The sequence below is a fragment of the Leguminivora glycinivorella genome, chromosome 26 (genome assembly GCF_023078275.1).
Source record: "Leguminivora glycinivorella isolate SPB_JAAS2020 chromosome 26, LegGlyc_1.1, whole genome shotgun sequence".
Taxonomy (NCBI): Eukaryota; Metazoa; Arthropoda; class Insecta; order Lepidoptera; family Tortricidae; genus Leguminivora; species Leguminivora glycinivorella.
The window spans coordinates 4,033,325-4,056,065 of record NC_062996.1 but is presented as its reverse complement, the minus strand read 5'-3'; the positions used below and the strand labels follow the sequence as shown (position 1 = coordinate 4,056,065).

The 22,741-nt window shown below is 36.2% G+C and overlaps 1 protein-coding gene and 2 long non-coding RNA genes across 3 annotated transcripts in view; 2 read left to right on the top strand and 1 right to left on the bottom strand.

Annotated features, from left to right (window-relative positions):
• LOC125239631 (gastrula zinc finger protein XlCGF52.1-like) overlaps window positions 1-22,741 on the top strand; it is a 49,408-nt gene that overhangs the window by 5,379 nt on the left and 21,288 nt on the right. The window contains exons 2-3 of the mRNA XM_048147249.1: window positions 1,561-1,702; window positions 2,121-2,186. Coding sequence (XP_048003206.1) covers window positions 1,561-1,702; window positions 2,121-2,186 — 208 coding nt within the window. The remainder of the gene's footprint in view (window positions 1-1,560; window positions 1,703-2,120; window positions 2,187-22,741) is intronic.
• On the bottom strand, window positions 7,856-13,385 carry LOC125239632. The gene is made up of 4 exons (XR_007178542.1): window positions 12,988-13,385; window positions 12,557-12,753; window positions 11,537-11,649; window positions 7,856-8,154 (listed from the first exon to the last, which is right to left on the bottom strand). It is a non-coding gene; the product is annotated as an uncharacterized LOC125239632 (long non-coding RNA).
• Window positions 19,103-20,036, top strand: LOC125239633. The gene is made up of 2 exons (XR_007178543.1): window positions 19,103-19,274; window positions 19,714-20,036. It is a non-coding gene; the product is annotated as an uncharacterized LOC125239633 (long non-coding RNA).

Below are 22,741 nucleotides of genomic sequence, written 5' to 3'. Positions count from 1 at the left end.
ATGAGGAGATCTACTCGCCAGTAGTGAGGTATACAACTATACGTTTTCTGTTTGCCTTAGCGGCAAAATATAGCATGGATATAGACCAGATGGATGCCGTTTCTGCATTTCTACAGGGAGAAATAGACACTGATATTTACATGGTACAACCAGAACTATATGTACGAGGATCTCAAGTGTGCTGTTTACATAAGTCAATATATGGCCTAAAGCAAGCCAGCCGCTTATGGAACATGAAACTAAATTATGTACTACAAAATATAGGGATGCAGCAGTCCAAGACTGATCCATGTGTATATTTCAATGAAGAAAGGAACACTTTCATTGCAGTGTGGGTCGATGACCTACTTATTTTTACTTCTCAACAAGATGTCAAGGATATGTTGAAGAAGAAGTTGATGAAACATTTTGAGATGAAAGATCTAGGAAAAGCTAGTCAGTGCCTAGGATTCAACATTACGAGGCAAGAAGATACAGTTATGTTGGATCAGAAAAAGTATATTAATGAGGTACTAGATAGATTTGGGATGTCAGAGTGCAAAGCGGTAAAAACGCCTATAGAGCCTGCTATCAAGTTTAGCCAAGATGCAGAACCAGACCATAAGTATCCATACAGGCAAGTCATTGGCTGTCTTCTCTACATAGCCCAAGCAACGAGACCCGATATCTCATTTGCAGTCAATGCATTGAGCCGGTACAATGCTGAACCAAAGACGGACCATGTGACCGCAGTCAAAAGACTATTGAGATACTTGCAAGGCACTAAAGATCTCAGACTAAGTTATACCAAGAGTGGTGTCTCGAATATTACAGGATATTGTGATGCTGATTGGGCTGCAGATGTGGTAGACCGCAAATCCTGCACGGGCTACATCTTCATGTTACAGGGCGGTGCAATTTCATGGTCGTCGCGTAAGCAGCAGACTGTGGCCCTATCTACGGCCGAAGCGGAGTACATGGCAATGTCCTCAGCCACTCAAGAGGCACTGTGGCTAAGACAACTTAGCGCAGAGCTTGGTCAAAGTCTGGGCGAGCCACTCATCATTTTCAGTGATAATCAAAGTGCGATAAAATTATCATTAAATGATTGTTATTTGCCTAGGTCTAGACATATAGATATTCGTTTTCACTTTCTCAAAGAACATGTTTGTAATTCTAAGATAAAATTTTGTTATTGTAAGGGTGATGAAATGTTAGCAGACATTTTAACAAAAGGTGTAACTACCAATAAGATGTTGTATTGTTTAGCAAGAGTAGGCTTGCGTTCTAGGGGTGGGTGTTAAGTTGTTTTAGAACGCAGCCAATCTTTTTTTTTTTTTTATCCGTCGCCTCTGGCGCCTTTTTACTTGTCATCTGTCACTTGCTTGTCAATTGCTGTGAAATATACCGTTAGTCAAGAATGCTAGTTTTCTTTCTCTAAAATCTCCGAATAAAACCACGAATAATCCTTCACAAGCTTATACAAAGTGAGCGTATATTTTATAAGTAATATACGATATGTTCTTATATCTCGTATTACTTACCCTGAGTATATATATCAGTTTAACCTAATGGTTGCAGGTGGCACTGAGTAGTGAAGACTCTTATGGGATCTGCTCGGTGTGCGTGGGCCGCCTGCAAGATGCAAGTGACTTCAAGCTGCAAGTGCTGCATACTCAGGCGGAGCTGCAGGCGGGGCTGCAACAAGAGGCGCATGTTAAAAGTTAGCTAGTCATATTTATACCTGTTAAATTGTTTTCTGATTTTTATTACATTAAAACGAACAAGTTAATGAGTTTAATTAGCAAAATTAAGAAGGTGTTTTAGCCTAGTTGGAGGCGACAATGCTTGCAAAGCTTGAGGTCCTGTCTACAAGTCGTTTCAAGGACATAGTTTGTCAGCCATTCTTGACTTTTTGTAGTGACCTACGTATAGATCATAGAATACTTTTTGAAAATTTTCAATAAAATTGCACTGTTGTTCCAAGGCCACAGGTTCAAGTCCTGCATGAGGTGGGAATTTTCTAAAAATCTATTATCTTTCCCAGAGGTTTCAACATGATTAAAAGTGTATAAACAAATGTGTCAATGGAGTTTTGCGGTTATGAAATACATTGAGTGTATTGTGTTTGTTTGTTCTAGACAAAGAATTAATAGTGGACTCGGAAACAGAGCATGGAGATGTAGCCGGTGACGAGCCGGTGTCGGGTAAGTAATAATATAAAACTTGACTCCGCTAAAGCCGCGTATCGACTGCGCGCGGCAAACCATCGAACATTGGCTCGCGAGGCAGCCGCGCGCAGTCGATATCAGAATGTAGCCAACTTAGTTTTATCCATGTGCCACACGAAAGAGCTTGTGTTAGTCATTACCCCTGCCACAGCCAGTATTGGAACCCTGTCTCTTCATCTTGAGTGAAGTCTATTGCCATTGCTACATAGTACAGCCAAATTAGACTTGAAAAAATAAGATGAAACTATGTCTATTATTTCAGACAGGACCATCACCTATAGCTTTATTTATATTTGACAACCGGTCTGGCTCAGTCGGTAGTGACTCGAGTCCGAATCCCAGTAAGGGCATTTATTTGTGTGATGAGCACAGATATTTGTTCCTGAGTCATGGATGTTTTCTATGTATATATAGTTAATTATGTACTTATTTATATATTTAAGTATGTATATCGTTGCTTAGCACCCATAATACAAGCTTTGCTGAGTTTGGGGCTAATAAAGTTGATCTGTGTAAAGTGTCCCCAATATTTATTATATATTGTAAGTTTTAAATCAAGCCAGACCCATATTAGACAGTGTGTAATTCTAATAAAATAATGCAGCCTGCCATGTAACGGAGACACACACGCGTTAACGCTCGTTGACTGTTATAGGTTTTAAAAACTTATATCGCTTATGTTATGTCATTAACTGCTATCGCAAACATATTTACATTACATTGCTGTTGAGAAATTTTTCAAAAAATAATTATGCTGTGAAAACGAACTTAAAAACACCTCATAATTAATTGTAACACTAATAAATTAAGTAAGTATATCTAAATGTATAAAAGAAGAAACTGACTGACTGACATATGAACGCACAGCCGAAACCGCTGGTCCTAGAGATTTCAAATTTGACACGTAGGTTCCTTATATAGTGTAGAAGAGCACTAAGAAAGGATTTTTCAAAATTCACCTCCTAAGGGGGTCAAATGGGGGTTCAAAGTTTGTATGGGGAAACAAGATTAGTTTGACTATTTTATTCGAAACTTCACAGGATTCCTAAAGACATGCATGACTAAGCACGTGTTTCAGGTTTTTTGAAAATTTTACCCCTAAAGGGGTGAAAAGGGGTGATAAAGTCAAAAAAACAATATGGGTATCGTTTTTATGGTTCATCGGGTCGCTGATCACGATTAATACAACGCTTTTAAAATCTAACGAGGCGGAAGTGAAAAACCTTCTCCTCTGTTGTGGTGCAATATCAAATAAATGTGGTAATCAATGTGGTGGGTTTAAATATCAAAAAAATATAATTATACATGTGCCGCTCTTGGCAAATAAGGGGTTGAAAGAAAACGAAACTGTGACATTGCAGTGACAGGTTGCCAGCCTCTCGCCTACGCCACAATTTAACCCGTATCCCATAGTCGCCTTCTACGACTCCCACGGGAAGAAAGGGGTGGTGAAATTCTTAACCCGTCACCACACAGGCTAAAAAAATATATAAAAGAAGAAATTGACTGACTGACTGACATATTAACGCGCAACCAAAACCGCTGGTCCTAGAGATTTTAAATTTGGCACGTAGGTTTCTTATATAGTGTAGAAAAGCACTAAAAAAGGATTTTTCAAAATTCACCTCCTAAGGGGGTCAAATGGGGGTCAAAGTTTGTATGGGGAAACAAGATTAGTTTGACTATTTTATTCGAAACTTCACAGGAGGATTCCTAAAGACACATGACTAAGTACGTGTTTCTGGTTGTTGAAAATGTAACCCCTAAAAGGGTGAAAAGGGGGTGATAAATTCAAAAAACCAATGTAGGTATCGTTTTTATGGTTTATCGGGTCGCCGATACGATAAATAACGCTTTTAAAATCTAACGAGGCGGAAGTGAAATACCTTTTCTTCTGTTGTGATGCAGTGGGGTTTAAACATCATAGCTGGGCTAATGCCCTAATGAACGAATTAATGAGTTAATACTCGTTAATTCGTTAATCGTTAATTAACGAAGTTAACATTTCGATTAACGGATTGACTTTTAAGTTAACTTTAAAAAATGTTAACGGATTCGTTATCTTCCGTTAAATTTATCCTAGTCCATTAATCGTTAATGGACTAGGATGGCATGGCAGGCGCCAGCGGCGCATCGAAAAGCACGTTGTAAACGCTACTGAAAAAACCCGATGTCGATCGTTAAAAATACGAAATATATAAGCTAGTATTGTTCTCTTCGCTTCGCTTTTTACCAACGTTGACTCAGTGAATCCTAGGTTTTTACCATGGCGATTGTATCAGGGCCGCTAATTGGAGCACAATTTATGACCACATTCCCTTCAAAACGATATTTGTGAGTGTGAAAACGTCCCACTTTGTCGATTGCTCTAAAGCCACTTTGTCAGTATATTCATATAAATATGTACATGTAAATCTCGCCTTAATGGTAACCGACAAAGAGGGACGTTTTAATAAACACACTCGCATTTGTGAACATTTCGGGCTTTGAGCTATTGACATCAGGGATATATGTTTTGAGAGGCTTTGCTGTACTGTACAGTAACATAATAGCATAATACAATATAATGGATAATTGATGCAAGTAAAATTCAATTTTTGTCACGTGTTAACGGATTATCAATTAACTTTAACTTCCGTTAAACTTGTCGAAATGTATCGCTTTAACGATTAACGAAGTTAACTTTTTTAGTAACGGATTAACGATCATCGAAGTTAACTATTTGATTAAGAGGCCGTCAATATCAAAAAGTAGAAAATCGTAAAATTGGTAGTTTTCTACGTCCGGTTTTAGTTTCAGTATATACTTATTGATAAGAAAAGCACTTGTTTGAAACAGCGCGTATTCTTATCTACAAAATCAGTAGTTAACATCAAGGAAAAGTTACTCTCTGAATTAATTATGAATTTTTTCCTGACGCTAGTTTAAGAAAACCCGCAAATAGTGCTCACGTCTGAGTGAGCTGAGCTCAATTTTGTATACTTTAGACTGCTAAAATTGATGTTGTCACATTACTTATATCCTAAACTAAAAATTCAGTAGTTTACATGTGTGTTATCATGCTACTAAAATACAGTAAATGGAAGTTAAACGACATCAATATTTGTCTAAAAATACTTCGAATCAAATGGCAATTACTTCGAAAACCTTTTAGGCAAACAAAAGGCTTTCTTGATAATTATAAACTTTAAGTATGTGTATGAAAAATAGTGTGTAATACAAATCAGGAAACACTTCCAATTTTAGATACATACTTACTTAAAGTTGTAACTAAAATGCGGTCGGCCCCTGTCGGTATCTTCATAAATTTGAATATGTACGACCGTGTTTTAGTTTTAAAATAATGTTATTTTATAAGCTAGATAACTGGACTACAGAATTATTACCTTTTTATATTTTTCCTTACAAAGAGAAATAATAAAATCAATGTTGAATATAAACTTTCGTAAATTTTCCATACAAACGTCAAAACTGCGAACAGATTCTATTGAGTCAGACGCCCGATCGGTAATACCTGCAGAACAATATAAGAAAATGACTAACAAAAATTACTTATTCTAAACAAACATTCTTTTGATCATAATATTATTATAATTTAATACAAAAACAAACATTTATGTTCAACACTAAGTAAAAAAGGTGCCTTTTAAAGGACAATATTGTTTTTGACATAAATTTACTTATAGCATACACCACTTCATTATTACTAGTTAGGTACAACAATGAAGACATATTAGTAGGTAAAGGTACAGTCGAGGTCAAAAATATCTTTACAGTTGAGTGTTACAAAAATACCTTTACATTTAAATAGTTTTACACACTGCATGACAAAAACATGCTTCCAACACACATGACAGATTCATCTTTTCACTTATCGCACCAAAGTTCAGTTTACAATCTGTCTTCCATAGAAACATTGTCACAAATTGTGACATAATAGGTTTACATTGCATGTTACAGAATAAGATTTCCTGTGAATGTGCCGTAAATATGTTTACATTTGCAGTAACATTATAAACTTTACGTTCTAGCTTACTTTTCGTTTACTTACACCTATTGCTACATAAACATCTTTACAGATTTGATTGGTCTGTTAATAATTTGAATATTGACATCTTATCGTCATAAATATCAATATATTTTGTTTTGTAAACTGGTTTCCAATGCAGAATAGTGTTTATTTTGAACTAATTCATATGGATATAAAATATATGAATTAAAATATTTGTTACTAGCTGTCACCCGCGGCTTTGCTCGCGTGGTAATTATCATTTTCCCCGCGGTAAAAAGTAGCCTATATGTTATTCTAGGTCATATTATTTATGTATACCTACCAAGTTTCATCAAAATCGGTCAAGCCGTTTAAGCGTGAAAGAGCAACAAACAAACAAATTTACATCCTCACAAACTTTCACGTTTATAATATTAGTAGGATAGTTTGACATTCAAGGTCACCTCACATACGTCAGATAGCTAACAAGTGTGCGTGGTATTATTAAATCCTGGATCTTAGAAATTTCCCCGACCTTACAGTGCGATTAAAATCAGTTAACTATTCGGCTTTCCCCCTTTCTCGCACGCTCTTATCGAGATCGCATAAGTGCGAGCAAGATAAATGTACAATCCAAATCGTTAACTGATATTAATCGTACTGTACTACCTTACTTAACTAGATAACCAATAGGTACCCGTTAAGCAAGCAGAACTTGCGGTAACATTGCTCAATGCTACATCTGGGAGCTTGAAACTTACAATTGCAAGCTTGAAACGTTTGAGCAACGTTTGAGCCATATTGATGTTAAACGCTTTCGGCCGCGCTGTAGATAAACCCTGTAAGTTTCCCAGATCGGATTTTTACAACTTTCTATAACTTTGAATAGCAATGTTGCTGATACATTGAAATATAAACTTACTAGAAAGTTATGACGAAAACTTTTAAGAAGTTCATTTTTGTACATTGCATCAATAGCACATTATGCAACTTGTCCGTAACATACATGCTATTCATTGCGGCAATGTTACATTCATAATACACCAAAAAGTTTGATGTTGTATATTGTATTGACTTTTCACCGATACCTTTCAATGCGTTACAAATATAACATTGCTTTAATAACTCTAATGAAGTTCCTTGCAAGTTACGCATGTAATGTACCTAAAAGTAGCTCTCATAATGTTTCATTTGAAACTTCTGGAAATGATTATATTTGGTATGTTGTGTCAACAAATCACTGGTAACTTTTGTGAAAGTTACTTGTGAACCGTTCACACAATATTTCATAGGGATATTTCAGGGAACGTGATTTTTGTGGTTGGTAGGACGTCACAAATATAACTGCCCGCAAGGTGCTCTGCAAGCTGCGTGAGCCTGAGCGAGCCTCGTGCGGCTGCCAGCTGCCGGTTCAAAGAGAACTCGCTTGATTCGATCGCGATTCTATTGAAACAAGCTAGATTCTCTCCAAAAGCCGACAGCCAAAGGCTAGCGCGCGAGTACGCTCGACAGGTTCGGATCCGTGCGCAGCTTACAGATACTACCCAGCATAATTTTAATGATTATGTATGATTAAAATAACTATAAACGAAAAAGTCAAACTTAAAAAATACCTCACACAAAAATCATTGATTGTAAAACAAAAACATGGATATACAGACAACATAATTATTTTATTTAAAGTTTTTTCTTCAGACCGCAAAAACAGCACCATACTAATGAAAAATTATATGAATACTTATGTAGAGTTAGACATTTGAATTGAACATAAATGTTATCATAATACACACAAACACTATTTTAAAACACTGCGTGAATACTACGACGGTTAAGAGCCCGCAGGACCCGAGCTCCTTCTCATATTTGAGGAGACCACCCGTCGCGCTGAAGAGGCGTCACTAAGGCCGTTCGCAGACGCACCTTCTCAAGTCCTCCTCGCCTCAAGTGACATACCTGCAAAAAAATAAATTCATTCAATCTATAATTCTGATTGTACACATGAAACATGAGTTTGCCGCTGATGAGATGAAGGATTTATGATAATTATTTTGTATGATTTAACTTATTGATTATTTGTTTGTCCTTTCCAGTACTCGGGACCATGGGGTCCCGGACATTTGGGAGGCATGTGTGGGGCCGAAGCCAACAGCACGGCCTCTGTGCTGTTGGCTTCGGCTGTGCTTTCTAGACAATTTACTCTAAATGTAATGTGACACTACCCGGCGATTATCCCTGTCCGCACTATAGTAATGCACCCAAGGACAAGCGCCGGTTAGTGTAGAACTATTGATAGAAAAAGGTAAATAAAAGAAACCGGGCTATTAGGTTGAATTGCTGGTGGACTTGTAACCGGTACTATGGGAGACTATGGCACCTGCCTTGATCATATTATGTTATAAAAACATGAAAAAATAGGCAGGCGGTGACTAGCCAATTATTATTATTTGCCTGCTCTCATCCTGCACAGTCTCCAATACGTCTGCACGATTTCTTAGAAACTGATAAGTCTTCAAGAGGAGACTTTGCAGTGTGGTTTTGTACATGGAATTTTCCTGTACTTAAAATATTTTATACCATACAAAATTACAAATGAAGCATTAGATAATTATAAGAAACACATTGGCAAAAGTTATTTTTAAATCAAATTTCTATTGAATATGTCTGATAGCGTACATTGGGGTAATTTCGAAAGTCACAGAAAAATCACCATTATTTCCATCATATCAATGTTCCCCTTTCGAAATTACCAGAGCATTTCTGTGGTTCGAAATTGCCCCAACGCACCCTAAATGAGTTGACGTCACTAAACACGAAAGTCGTACTATTTCCATAATTAGCAAACTTAAAAAGAAGCTGATTTGTGTGCTACTCTGCGGCGGCGGCATATGTACGTATGATGTTTATGACTATACCTATACTGCCCTGCTAAGCCGAGTGGCGCTGTCTCAAAACCAAATGATTTTGGAAACGTAAACGTCAGTGATATTATTATTTATTTAGGTAATCACAAACATAAATCTCTAATTAATTTACATAGTATCGTTAAACCAATAAGGTTTGTCTCGATACCTATTCCACAGATACCTATAGATACTTTATAAGTTAATTATGGATTTTCGTTTAAGATAGCGCTTTTCGGCTTAGGCCTCCTAAGTATAGGGGGAAACGAAATAATGGGCTTTGAGCGTGGAAGGAACAAATCTCCGTCTCACTTACCTGTACACCTGGCATAATAGTTCATAAGGTTCAGGTGTAATGCGGAATTACTGAAAGTAATGATTTTTTCAATACGTACATAATAAACGACATTTGTACATCAATTTCCATAAGAAAAAAGTAAATAATGTAGATTCTATCTATGAGTACTGATACAATCAAAGCCCATTATTTCGTTTCTCCCTATAGGTGCAGTCATAAACATCATACGTACATATTGTACGTTATACGTAATTACGTACATCATTTTACCATATAGTTAGTTGAAGTTCATTATGAAGGCGCCGCCGCCGCCGCCGCGCCGCAGAGTAGCACACGCTGAATTGACTAAAAGGAAAGTAGACTATTCTTTCCACTTAATGCTAGTATTGCTAGTGACGCCGTGTCTTGCGAGGGCGACGGTCGCCGTCGCGTCTCACACTTCCATATCGATAAGGTTTGATTTCGTATACGTCGCATCGCCCACGCAAGACACGGCGTTAGTTACACTGTCCAGTTTTTGGACAACTATATATATTATAAGAGTGACCCACAGGTCAGTGCGTTCCCTAAGCGAATTCAAGGCTCTCAAATTTGTTGAAACATGGTCTACAATAGGGTGGTCCACATTTGTATGGAAGAAAAATAAATATGACTAATCCTTTCTCCACATGGTTCCCTTTGTTCTATTATGAATTAGTAGTTTATGTACCAAATTTTAACCCATTTGCTCATTATTTACAGGTCGCTCAAGATACATTTAAAATTGGATATCTCCTATAATAAAATAAAAACCGAAATAATTAAAACATTGCAAACTGCCCGGTTCATGTTTTATTTAGCTCTAATGAAATAGGGAAAAATATAATTAAACCATTAAAATACCTCCATGTAAGATTTTTTCTTTAGTCAAGTTCATTTCATACATTTCAGTATGGCATTATTGCTTTATTTTGAGCGACCTCTAAATAAAGTCTGATTGTTCTCAAAATTGGTTGACATGATTTTAATAAGTTTTCGTGTAGAAATAACCATGTGGAGCTCAAACAATAAAAAACATTTTTTTTTGGACCACCCTAGTCTACAATAAATTTAATCGACTTATGAGATTTGTTATTCATAGTAAAGTGTAAAAATAACCGGCCTAGAGCGTGTCGGGCCACGCTCAGTGTAGGGTTCCGTAGTTTTCCGTATTTTTTATTAAAAACAACTGAACCTATCAACTTCAAAACAATTTTCCTAGAAAGTCTTTATAAAGTTCTACATTATAAACTGAAATAAATGTCATATACAAAGAAAAAATGACCAAGGCATTCTATATTTCCTATGAAATAATTTAATTTGGTCTTAGAGTGAAGTTCTACATTTGTATTTTTTTTTTTTAAACATATGGTTCAAAAGTTAGAGAGGGGACACACTTTTTTCCTTTAGGAGCGATTATTTCCGAAAATATTGATATTATCAGAAAACGATTTTAGTAAACCCGTATTGATTTTTAAATACCTATCCAACAATATATCACATGTTGGGATTGGAATGAAAAAAATCAGTCCCCACTTTACCCTAACAAAACATTTTTTTCCGCTTCTTATTTTACCACTTTGTCGGCGTAATTGATATACATAATTACATATTGGCACCAAATTTCAGCTTTCTAGTGCTAACGGTTACTGAGATTATCCGCGGACGGACGGACGGACAGACAGACAGACAGACAGACAGACATGGCGAAACTATAAGGGTTGCTAGTTGACTATAGAATTCTAAAAATGATGTGAGATTGAGATGATTATTTATCAATACATTTTTATTATAGGCTACTTTCCTTCTAGTAAAATCAGTTTCTTTTTAAGAACTCTCAAAACGAATTTGAATGATTTGCTGATATGGAAATTAAACGAAAACGTGTCGACTGACGTCACGGTCAACTCCTATGATCATTATAAATTTCAATGAGATTTAAATAGAAATTGGGTTTAAAAATATGGCAGATTATTTTTAAAGGAAATTTCTATTTAAGTTTTGCTTCGTCAATATCCTCGCTCTTGTTATCACTACTGTCATTGTTGACATTTTGTATTTACTGAATGAAAATACAGAAATAAATTAATGAAGAGAAGGGTAAAATGTGCAAGCTAACCAAATTCCACCGGGCCAAACAAGGTGAGTGAGTGCACTGTCGCGCTGACACGTAGATCTGCAGTTGGAGAATGGCCTGTGGCACGAAGTAGCAGAGCACTGCGCCACAACCATCTGAAATGTCCGGTGCGTGAGCTAAGCAAGTGAAAATAACAGGGAGAAGCAAATATGCAGTGTTAGTTAATGAGGTGCAGAAACAGTTAATAAGAAAACCCAGGAATATTTATGAACACACACAAATAATTAGCAATTAAATGAACCCAAATGCTTAATTTACACAAATCTCTTGGGTTAATTAAACTGAGCTTGGACTATCAAAGGGTCATGTGGGACTATTTACGTGACGTGACGTTTTTATACTTGGTACACAATGAAACACAAAATAAATGTTGTAGACAAGATACAAATATTGTACCCTCGACGGCTTTATATTGTCAAGTTGTAATATCAGGCAATCACAACTGACTATATACCTAAGGGTCACTTGCACCACCGAAAATGGAGGGTTGACCCGAGGCTAACCCACCATTTCATATGGAATTTGACAGTTGATAGCCCACTAACCTTGAGTTAAGCAGTTGGTACAAGTGGCCCTAAATGAATTTATGCTTAACTGGGCCCTAAATATCTGACGGAGGCACTAAAGATTCGATAAATCTGATTCTGTATCTGTACGTATTTACGTAGGTGGATAACTACAACTTTATAAAGTAGCAGACACTGAACAAAGAAACACTATTTTTTTTTCATAAACATTCAGTTTATCTTTAAATTTATATGCATGTAAATAACAAGTTACTTGGAAACTTGAAAACAACTCTGTGTTGATAAATTAGAACCAAATACAACCTTTGCAATTACGTACCGACAACTGTACTAGATTAACTGTATGTCACTTACGATTTTACAAGCTTTGATAATACTAAGTAACACTAATTATTATGCCACGAACTCACGACAATATTCACAAGTCAAAAAGGAAATCAAAGTAGACGTATAAATGGAACGCGCAACTACATACCTTTCTAAGCTTAAGAGAGATCTGCCGCGTCATTTGTAACCGACGAGTCCGACGACGACAGCGTGATGACTTGATAATAATACAGGCACTGGGATAGACTTCACTGGCCATTGCACGCAGGCCGGATCCTGTTGTTGATCGCCAACTTGTCCAGGATCGCGGCAGATGATGGGGCATGGGCAAAAACAACCCTGAACCTGAACACAGTATAAAAATATATTGATTTATAATGTTAAAAATAATTCGCGGATGCGACATGTAGGTCGTCGATTCAAGTGGGGCGCGAAGGCGGCGTAAGCGCTACCCGCGACGTGACGAGCCGTTTTTCTGTAATATGATATATTACACAAACCAACCTAGTCCCACAATAAACTATCTAACAGTTAACTGCCACATAGGCTGTAAATTGGTAATTAAATAGCAAATCTCACCATATTTCCGTCAGCTAACTCACAGAAGGACGCGCACCACGATAGAATAAATAAAAGATGGCGTCGCGTCGCGGTCCGGGGTTGCCAACTCTAAAACCGTGTTCAGAAACCGAGGGAAAATTATATTTAATATTATTTAGTTCCGTTACCGTCAGTGGCGAAAATGCATATCGTGATTTCGCTAGGACGGGTATATACAGGGTGTAAACCTAATACGGGCGAACAGTATAATAAGTTGTATTTGATAAGAAACGGCCCCTCTTAGTAATTAGTCTCTGGCATATAATTTATAAGTATTTAAAGAAGAAAATATTAATTTACGTGAAATGATCAATTAATGGTCCAAGACTTCCAAGAGCTGGCAGGATTTTGGAGTAGGTACTTGAGGCAACCTGTAAAGGTGCTCAGATGCTTCTCTGATCATAACCAACATCAGGTCTGCAAGTCTGGCAGCTGGGGAGTGGGGCTTTATCGAGCTATGAATTATTAAAGATTTAATTTTTTGGGGCCCATAAAAGGTGTTTGAGGCAACCTGGAATTATTAAAAAGTGAAAGTAGAGTTCCTCAGATGTCGCATAGTATTTATGCCAGATCATTTGGCCGGGTCCTTCACCGAGCCAGAACAGTGCAAAGTGGTAAAAAAAGAATTCCAAAAAGGTTCTTGCGGCAATCTGTCATTTTTACCAGTAAAATATGAGGGTCTAAATAGCCATCGAAAAATAATGCCATGACATGAGGTGGGGTCTGTACCCTGCCATTCGATCTTGAAAGTATTTTTTTTAGTTTTTCGTAAATAACTCGTAAACGGTAGCCCACAGCAAAAAAATATGTCAAACAGAAAATATGTACATAAAATTTTCTACAAGAAAGGTTATATACATTTTTTCGATAGGATCAATATAGAAAAGGATAATTTAGTAAGAAAGTTTTTTTAATCGATTAAATGCTCCGTTTTTCGTCCATACCTCGTAAACGGTGGCCCACAGCAAATAACTATGTTAAACAGAAAATATCTACATAAAATTTCCTATAAAAAAGGTTATATAAGATTTTTCGCTAGGATCATTTTTTTAGTTGGAATGTATTTTTAAATAGATTACATGGGCCGTTTTTTGTTGATAACTTAAAAACGGTGGCTCACAGCTAAAAAAAAATAATGTTACACGGAATTAATCTACATAATATTTCCTACAAGAAAGGTTCTATAAGATTTTTCGCTAGGATCAATATTTTAGTAGGTAAGTTTTTTTAAATAGATTAATTTTAGTTGGAAAGTATTTTTAAATAGCTTACGTAGGACGCTTTTTGTTAATAACTCGAAATCGGAGGCTCACAGCCAAAAATAATGTTATACATAATTAATCTTCATAATATTTCCTACAAGAAAGTTTCTATAAGATTTTTCGCTAGGATCAATATTTTAGTTAGAAAGTATTTTTAAATAGATTTCATGGGCCGTTTTTTGTAAATACCTCGTAAACGGTGGCTCACAGCTAAATAAAATGTTCACAAGAAAATATCTTCATAAAATTTCCTACAAGAAAGGTCCTATACATTTTTTCGCTAGGATCAATGTGTGAGTGTGTTTGTCGGTTACCATTAAGGCGAGATTTACTTGTATCTTTTATGCATTTAAACTGACAAAGTGGCTTTATAGCAATCGACAAAGTGGGACGTTTTCACGTCCACACTCACATATTTTAGTTGAAAGTATTTTTAAATAGATTGCATGGGAAGTTTTTTGTTGATAACTCAAAAACGGTGGCTCACAGCCCAAAATAATGGTATACAGAAATAATCTACATAATATTTCCTACAAGAAAGGTTTTATAAGAGTTTTCGCTAGGATCAATATTAGTTGGAAATTATTTTTAAATAGATTTCATTGGCCGTTTTTGTAAATACCTCGTAAACGGTGGCCCACAGCTAAATAAAATGTTCACGAGAAAAAATTTAAATAAAATTTTCTATAAGAAAGGTTCTATACGTTTTTTCGCTAGGATCAATTTTTTAGTTGGAAAGTATTTTTAAATAGATTACATGGGCCGCTTTTTGTAAATAATTCGAAAACGGTGGCTCATAACCGGAAATAATCTATATAATATTGCCTACTAGAAAGGATATATAAGAATTTTCGCTGGGATCAATATTTTAGTAGGAAAGTTTGTCTTATAATTCTTTCTGAAGTGCAAATTTAGGAGTTTCAACTCAAATCTCAAAATCGATCAACAAAAAGCGGCCCATTTAATGTCGCCAGTATCCTTGGTACAATGCCTCAAGGGCCTATTTTAGACATTAGCTAGCTTTTAAGTTTAGTCTTAGTTTCTTATATAATTATGTAAATATGTTCATGTAAATCTTATACTTTTAAACGAGCAATTCTTGTATATTTATTTATTTATTTATTTATTTATTTATATATATATTTATTTACACTGACGATCTCGGAAACCGCTCTAACGATTTCGCAGAAATTTGTTATGTGGGGGTTTTTGGGGGTGAAAAATCGGTCTAACTTATCCTTAGGTCCCGGAAAACGCGAATTTTCGAGTTTTCATGCGTTTTTCTCGCGCGCCATCTCGTGTGCAGTAGTTGTACTGTTAAGACAGAATTCTTTCGGTCGATGTAAGTACTATTTATTGCAAACACTAGATGGCGACACAGGTCAAGGCTAAAACGAATAGAAAATACACTATTTGAGTTTTTGTGGCGAAATGCGCGCCATCTCGTGTGGAGTAGTTGTGTTGTTAAGGCTGAGAATTCTTTCGCTCGATGTAGGTACTATTCATTTTTGAACTAGATGGCGACACATGTCAAGGATACGAAACAGAACCGAGCGAAGCTCGGTTGCCCAGATATTAAAGAGATAAAAACATTAAAAAAAAAATGTTATCTGCAAAAGTATTGTTTGACTAGAAGACTATTATGCTCATCAACATTATGACAAGAAACAATTCGGTATTACAAAAATCTGCGAAATGATTTATGCCAAAGCATATTCTGCGTAAGGTGTTTCTGCCAAACGTGACTTCTGCCAAGAATCAAATGAGTAAAAAGTTTCTGCCAGAGAATAGTGAACCTATATAAGTTTTTTCGCTAGGATCAATTTTTTAGTTGGAAAGTATTTTTAAATAGACTACATGGGCAGTTTTTTGTTGATAACTCAAAAATGGTGGCACACAGCCAAAAATGATGTTACACAGAATTAATCTACATAATATTTCCTACAAGAAAGGTTCTATAAGATTTTTCGCTAGGATCAATGTTTTAGTAGGTAAGTTTTTTGAAATAGATTACATGAAATAGATAACATTTGTGCATAATATGTAGGAGGCATAAAGTTGCAATTCGCTATTTGATAGCGAGTTGGATGTGTTTGGGATGCAAGATACCTAACACTCCTCCTCGCTTCGCTCGTCGTCGTACCTAATAGTGACTCTGGGGCAGTTTTTCTTTTTTGATAGCGTGTAATAATTCTGCTATTGTAATATTATGCTATAAGATTATTATGGTACATACAATCACGCTAAATCAAATTTGACCAAAGTAATGTTCTGTAAAACAATATTCTGCCAAATGTATCTTATGCGTGGTAGTAATAATGCCAACTAAGTTTTCTGCGAAATTACCATTCGACCGAATGTTTTTTCTGCGAAACATGTTATGCTAAGTGTGTTTTTGGCCAAAATTATTCTGCCAGATGAGGGTAACCCTTTTATGATATGTGTATGAGGGTGGATTTGAATAATTCATCTAATCAACCATACATTTTGATCCTTGAGGCAATCAAACCATATTTAAAGGTGGTGCAAAGTTACCCATGGGGGAGCAAAATACCTCCGTTTTACTGTATTGTAACAAACAAACAATTCGACTGAAAGTGTTACTGCGAAACATGTTATGCGAAGTGTGTTTCGGACTAAAATTATTCTGCCAGATGAGGGTAACCCCTTATAATAACCTTTCTTATAGGAAATTTTATGTAGATATTTTCTGTTTAACAAAGTTTTTTGCTGTGTGCCACCGTTTACGAGGTATTGACGAAAAACGGAGCATGTAATCGATTAAAAAAAACTTTCTTACTAAATTATCCACTTATATATTGTTCCTATCGAAAAAACGTACATAACCTTTCTTGTAGACAATTTAATGTAGATATTTTCTGTTTACCATATTTTTTTGCTGTGGGCCACCGTTTACGAGTTATTTACGGAAAACTAAAAAATTGACTTTCAAGATCGAATGGCTGGGTATGGACCCCACCTCATGTCATGGCATTATTTTTCCATGGCTATTTAGACCCTCATCTTTTACTGGTAAAAATGACAAATTGCCTCAAGAACCTTTTTTGGATTATTTTTTTAACACTTTGCACTGTTCTGGCACGGTGAAGGACCCGGCCAAATGATCTAGAATAAATACTATGCGACTTCTGAGGAACTCTACTTTCACGTTGCCTCAAACACCTTTTTTGGGCCTCAAAAAATTAAAGACGAGAGAAGTTATCAGTAGAGACCTGAAATGTGGTACCAATATGTATATCAATCACGCCGACAATGTAGTAAAATTAAAAGTGAAAAAAAATATAATTATATTAGAATACCCTCCCGTACATGTAAAGTGGGGAGTGAATTTTTTTTTTTTCATTTCAATCCTAACGTGTGATATATTGTTCGATAAGTATTTAAAAATGAATAGGGGTTTACAAAAATATTTTTTTTGACATTTTTAATATTAAATTAATTTTTATTAAGCAGAAACGTCTGCTAACGATTCTAAACATTTTTTTTTTTTTTTTTTTTTTTTTTTTTTTTTAATGCGGGTTCAAGTCCCGCCGGAAGCGTAAATTTTTCCATTTTTTCCTTTAATATAAAAATATTTTTAATATTTTCATAAATAATGGCTCTAAAAAGAAAAAAATAAGTGTGCCCCCCTCTAACTTTTGAACAACAACTTGAAAAAGTCTTTCTAGTATAATTATTTTCAACTTGATAGGTTAAACAGGTTTTGAAAAAAATATACGGGAAACTACGGAACCCTATACTGAGCGTGACCCGACACGCTCTTGGCCGGTTTTTAGGATCGGTGATCCAATTTGTGTGCGCCCTGTAAGCTAGCAAGCCAATCCAATGCGACCCCCCGAATCCCCCAATGTTCTAGCTTTTTGAGTAGGATGGTAAGGTAACTGAGACAGTGTCAAAGGCCTTGCTTCTTGTATATCTTAATTCCCTTTATACACCCTGGGAGTGAATAAGCCGAAATATACTATTTAACCACCCATTTTTTGTGTAAATCAAAAAAAAGATATTACATGAATTTTGTTTCTGAATGTATTTTCACGTAAAAAGTAAATGTTTTTCATAAAACTAGCACTTGAAACGAGTTTTAACTTTTTTTTCTAAAAACTTCATTCTTGAAAGATTTTACTTTTTACTTTTTGACATTTATCAATGAGGATAGTGACGCCGTGGCTTGCGTGGGCGATGGTCGCGCGACGGCGATGCGACGCAAACGAAATCAAATCTTATCGATATGGAAGTAGACGATGCGATGAGACCATAATCTCCATAGTGGCATCAACTCCCGTAAAGGATCTTTTTACTGACTAACAATAACATCTTTTTTCAATTGGTAATAACTCTGAAGCTAGGCAATATCCAGAAAAGTATAAGTACATAACATTATAGTCTCTAAAAGTGGTCAGGAATACACTGTTAAAATCTTTTGACGATGTTAAAAATATTTAGGGTCTGTTTAACAATGTCTTACTAAAGTATAGCTAATCAATAAATTATTTTACCAAATAAAAATTGTCAATTTGTTAATTGCACAAACTACTAAGAAGATACTACGTTAATTGTAAGTTACAGCTGGCAACATTGTATATTGACGTTTCTCACGTTTCGATTTACGGAATACGTGGTCCATATTATAACGCCTTTTGAAATTTTGCACATTTTATTGATTTTATACATGATTATGTATTTAATATTGATTACTTTAAATGTATATTCTTCCTACAACATTGTTCAATGATACAACTTTTTTAAGAAATTTTATGTGGATGAAGATGAAACGTAATGCAAATGTCAAAGAAAGAAAATAATTTTATGAATCATAAACATACTGCTAAAAATTCTAAACTTCAGGTCTAATAATATAAACTACATCTAAGTATTTTGCAGTCCACAGGATAATTGAGGGAAGTTAGTTCTGAGATGATGAAAATAATATATGGTCTCAAAGGAAGTCGGCCTCATTGTGAACAAGACGAAATCCCGCTTTATGTAAGTTATTATATGTTAATATGACATGTCTGGCCAGTGTAGTGACCCTGCTTAAAGCTTCGGGCTATATTAATAGACTACATAGTGTCCCACTGCTGGGAAAAGGCCTCACCCATGGATCTCCATTTGTCACGGTCTTGAGCAATCTCTGACTCGTCGCATTGTGGCAATTTTTGCTCAACTCTGTGTGTGCATGAGACAGACATTGTCCGGCCCATCCATACTAATGGGAAAGTGTGTGTATCTGTTTGTTTGTCCGTCCTTCACAGCAAAATGGAGTGACAAATTGATGTGATTTTTTAAGTGGAAATAGTGGAAGAGACAGAGAGTGACTTATGCGAAGCCTCGGGCAAAAGCTAGTAATATTTATTTTATATACTATCAATTTTTTTCCCATTGTTTTTATGCAATTCTATTCTGAAACATTACTTTGTTATAGATAAACCAAGGCAGGTTGGAAAAGTCCAGAAGCAAATTTTAGAAGAAAAATATTGTACTGAATAACTACAATGGGCCATTGAAGAAGAGAAGACGGCACAAGAGGGAAATATGGGCCTTAGAAAAAGATATCACGCCTCTATCCCATAAAGAGGTAGGCAGAGCACATGAACTACTAAGTTTCTGTGCCACTCTTGGCAAAAAGGGGTGGAAAGAAATCCAAATTATGACATTGAAGAAGTGAAGACTAAATAAGTAAACCAAAGGCCCCAAGAATATAAAAGACTGCAATGAAATTGTCAAGAAGAGGGTGCGAGAGCAGAACATATGGGCTACTTGCTATGGAATGATGAATTCTACCTTCAAGTGGATGGCGTGACAATGGGGTCTCCTGTGTCTTCAGTAGTTGCCGACATCTTTATGGAGGACTTCGAGGAGACAGCACTCTCATTGGCTGCCGTCCAGCCGAAGATATTCAAAAGATATGTAGATGGCACTTTTACTATGCTTCCTAAAAGTAGTGTTTCAACTTTCTTCATAGTTCACTATGGATAGAATTTAAATGGTCATACGATACAATTTACTATGGATAAAGACTGTTCTCGTCCCTTCATGAATGTTCTCATTTTGAGGAATCCTGATAATAGCTTAGGTTGCACTGTGTATAGAAAACCTACTCATACTGATAGGTACATAAATGGCCAATCTCACCACCATCCCTGTCAACTAGCTACTATGGGCAAATCTTTGTTTCAGGGAGCTCAGAGGATATGTGACAACCAGAATTTGGCCGCGGAGCTTCGACATGCCAGGCAGGCGCTGTTGACGAAAAAGCTCAAGATACTGCATGTCAAGCAGAAGGCCTGTTTGAAGATCCCTACAGTCGAGCGCCAGCTTGCTATTTTGCCTTTTCTTAGAGGGGTCACATATAGGATCAGTCACATCTTGAAACGGACTTTCATTAAAACTTATTTGAAGCCCATGAAGAAGATGTCACAATTCCTGAGGTCTATGAAGTGTCAAACTCCTCTACAAAATGCAGGAGGGTACAGGTTAGACTGTGAGTGCGGCCTGTCATATGTAGGGCAGACGAAACGAAGTATTTCCACATGGGTGAAGGAACACATAGCGGATGTCAAGCACCGTTGGCAAAGGTCTGCAGTCTCTGAACATGTCATGGATAAAGTCAATCACGCTATAAAGTTTGATAAGCTGTTTCTTGCTAAGGAGAAGCGGTATCTACCCAGAATGTATGGTGTTGGACATTCGCCATTTGGTTTTGCAAATTTTGTGTAGATTAACTAATTAATTGTTTTTACATACCTAGTAATGTAAAATTTGTTAAATATTGTATAACTAGCTTTATTAACTGTGTCTTCATTAATATTTCTTGTATGTGGGTAGCTTTTGCACATTGTAATTTTTCCTCAGTTGACCACAAATGCTGTAAAGTGTTCGAAACGTCGGGATGAATTGTAAATTCATTATACGCGATATAATCCGTTTCCATAGTTTTATTGTGTCTAAATGAATTCAACAAATAATCTCTATAATACTGTCTTCGGTTACTACATTACTTATTTATGACAATAATCCTAGAATCTATATGTAATATGGATATTATAAGATAACGGATATCGAATGATGAAAGTGATAGAAACCAAATAAGCAACAAATAGTTTATCGTTAGGCCTGATTTAGACGGCGTGCGAACTCGCATGCGATTTTAATCACATTGCGGACTGTTGATGTTACATACAATTATGCACAGCCATCAAATACAGCAATGTAATAAAACTCGTATGCGAGTTCTCGTACGTATGTATGTAATATGTATGTATGAAGTTCAGGGAGCATTATAAAGTGGCGCGGACGACAACATCAACTTCAGTCGCGCGGACCGTCCGCGTGACACTAAAACCAGCCTTAATGCTAGTGGCATAGGACTATGAATTTCGTAGAATACCAGTAGCATGTATTGTAATGTGTGATTAAGATAATGTTTACTGGCATAGTATAGGCAATTCAGTAAAACAGTACCGGGGCGAACGTGTTAAGATGTAAAAGAAATACGTATGGCGAGTTTCTTGTCAGTCCCATAGTTGAATACTGTAAAACAGTTTAAGAAATTTAAATTTTCTCGAGTCAGTTATGGAGGGTTAGGGGTCTTAGAGCCAGTGTAAAGACTGATTCGGAAAAAAAAAGCAGCAGCACCGATTTTAGATTATTTATTTTGTGATCATTTTAAAGCAGTGCATTTTTATAATAATCTGTAGTTCGGTAGATCCTATTGTGTAAAATTAAATATAATCGTATGTATTCTAAGTAAAAGATCGAATTCAAGTTTCCACCTATTATATTACCTTATCTCCAACATTTATGAACGACGCGACGCGACGTCTTCTGAAATAGTTTATGAGGTAAGTATTTTCTTTTAGTTTATGAGTCACTTAATGTTGAATGAGTTTATGAGTAGCTACGTTGATAAATTTTATTGTCTGTTTGCCATCTTTACATGAATTGTATCCCATACAAAAACGTGTGTTACGCTTGCTTGGAAAGGCTTCTTAACTACCCAAGATAAGATCCAGTTAGTTAATAGCGTACCTATGGCGTAAGGTCGCAATTCCGATCACACGTTGTATCTTTCCTAGTAAGTCCGTTTTCACATTATCCGATCCGATATCGGATGTCGGAAGGATTTCGATGAAAACAATCCAAGATGGCGCCTGTAATGTATGCGATATCGGTCTTGCCTCCGATATCGGACCCTTTTCAGTCCACCCGCTGCCGTCGCGGCCATAGTCAAAGTGCAGTTCAGTGTAAGCAAAGACAGTGTACAGATATACCACTTACGGTATTAGTGTTAGATAGTACCTACTAATGAATCCTATTGCTGTTGTTCTAATTAGCCAGGCCTGAACCCTTCACCGTCTTTTAAGAGTGCCAACTTATTGGGAACCTCAAGCTAAATAGTCTGCGCTCAGTAAAGGGAACACCATCACACCCTTTACCAGTTCCACAATATA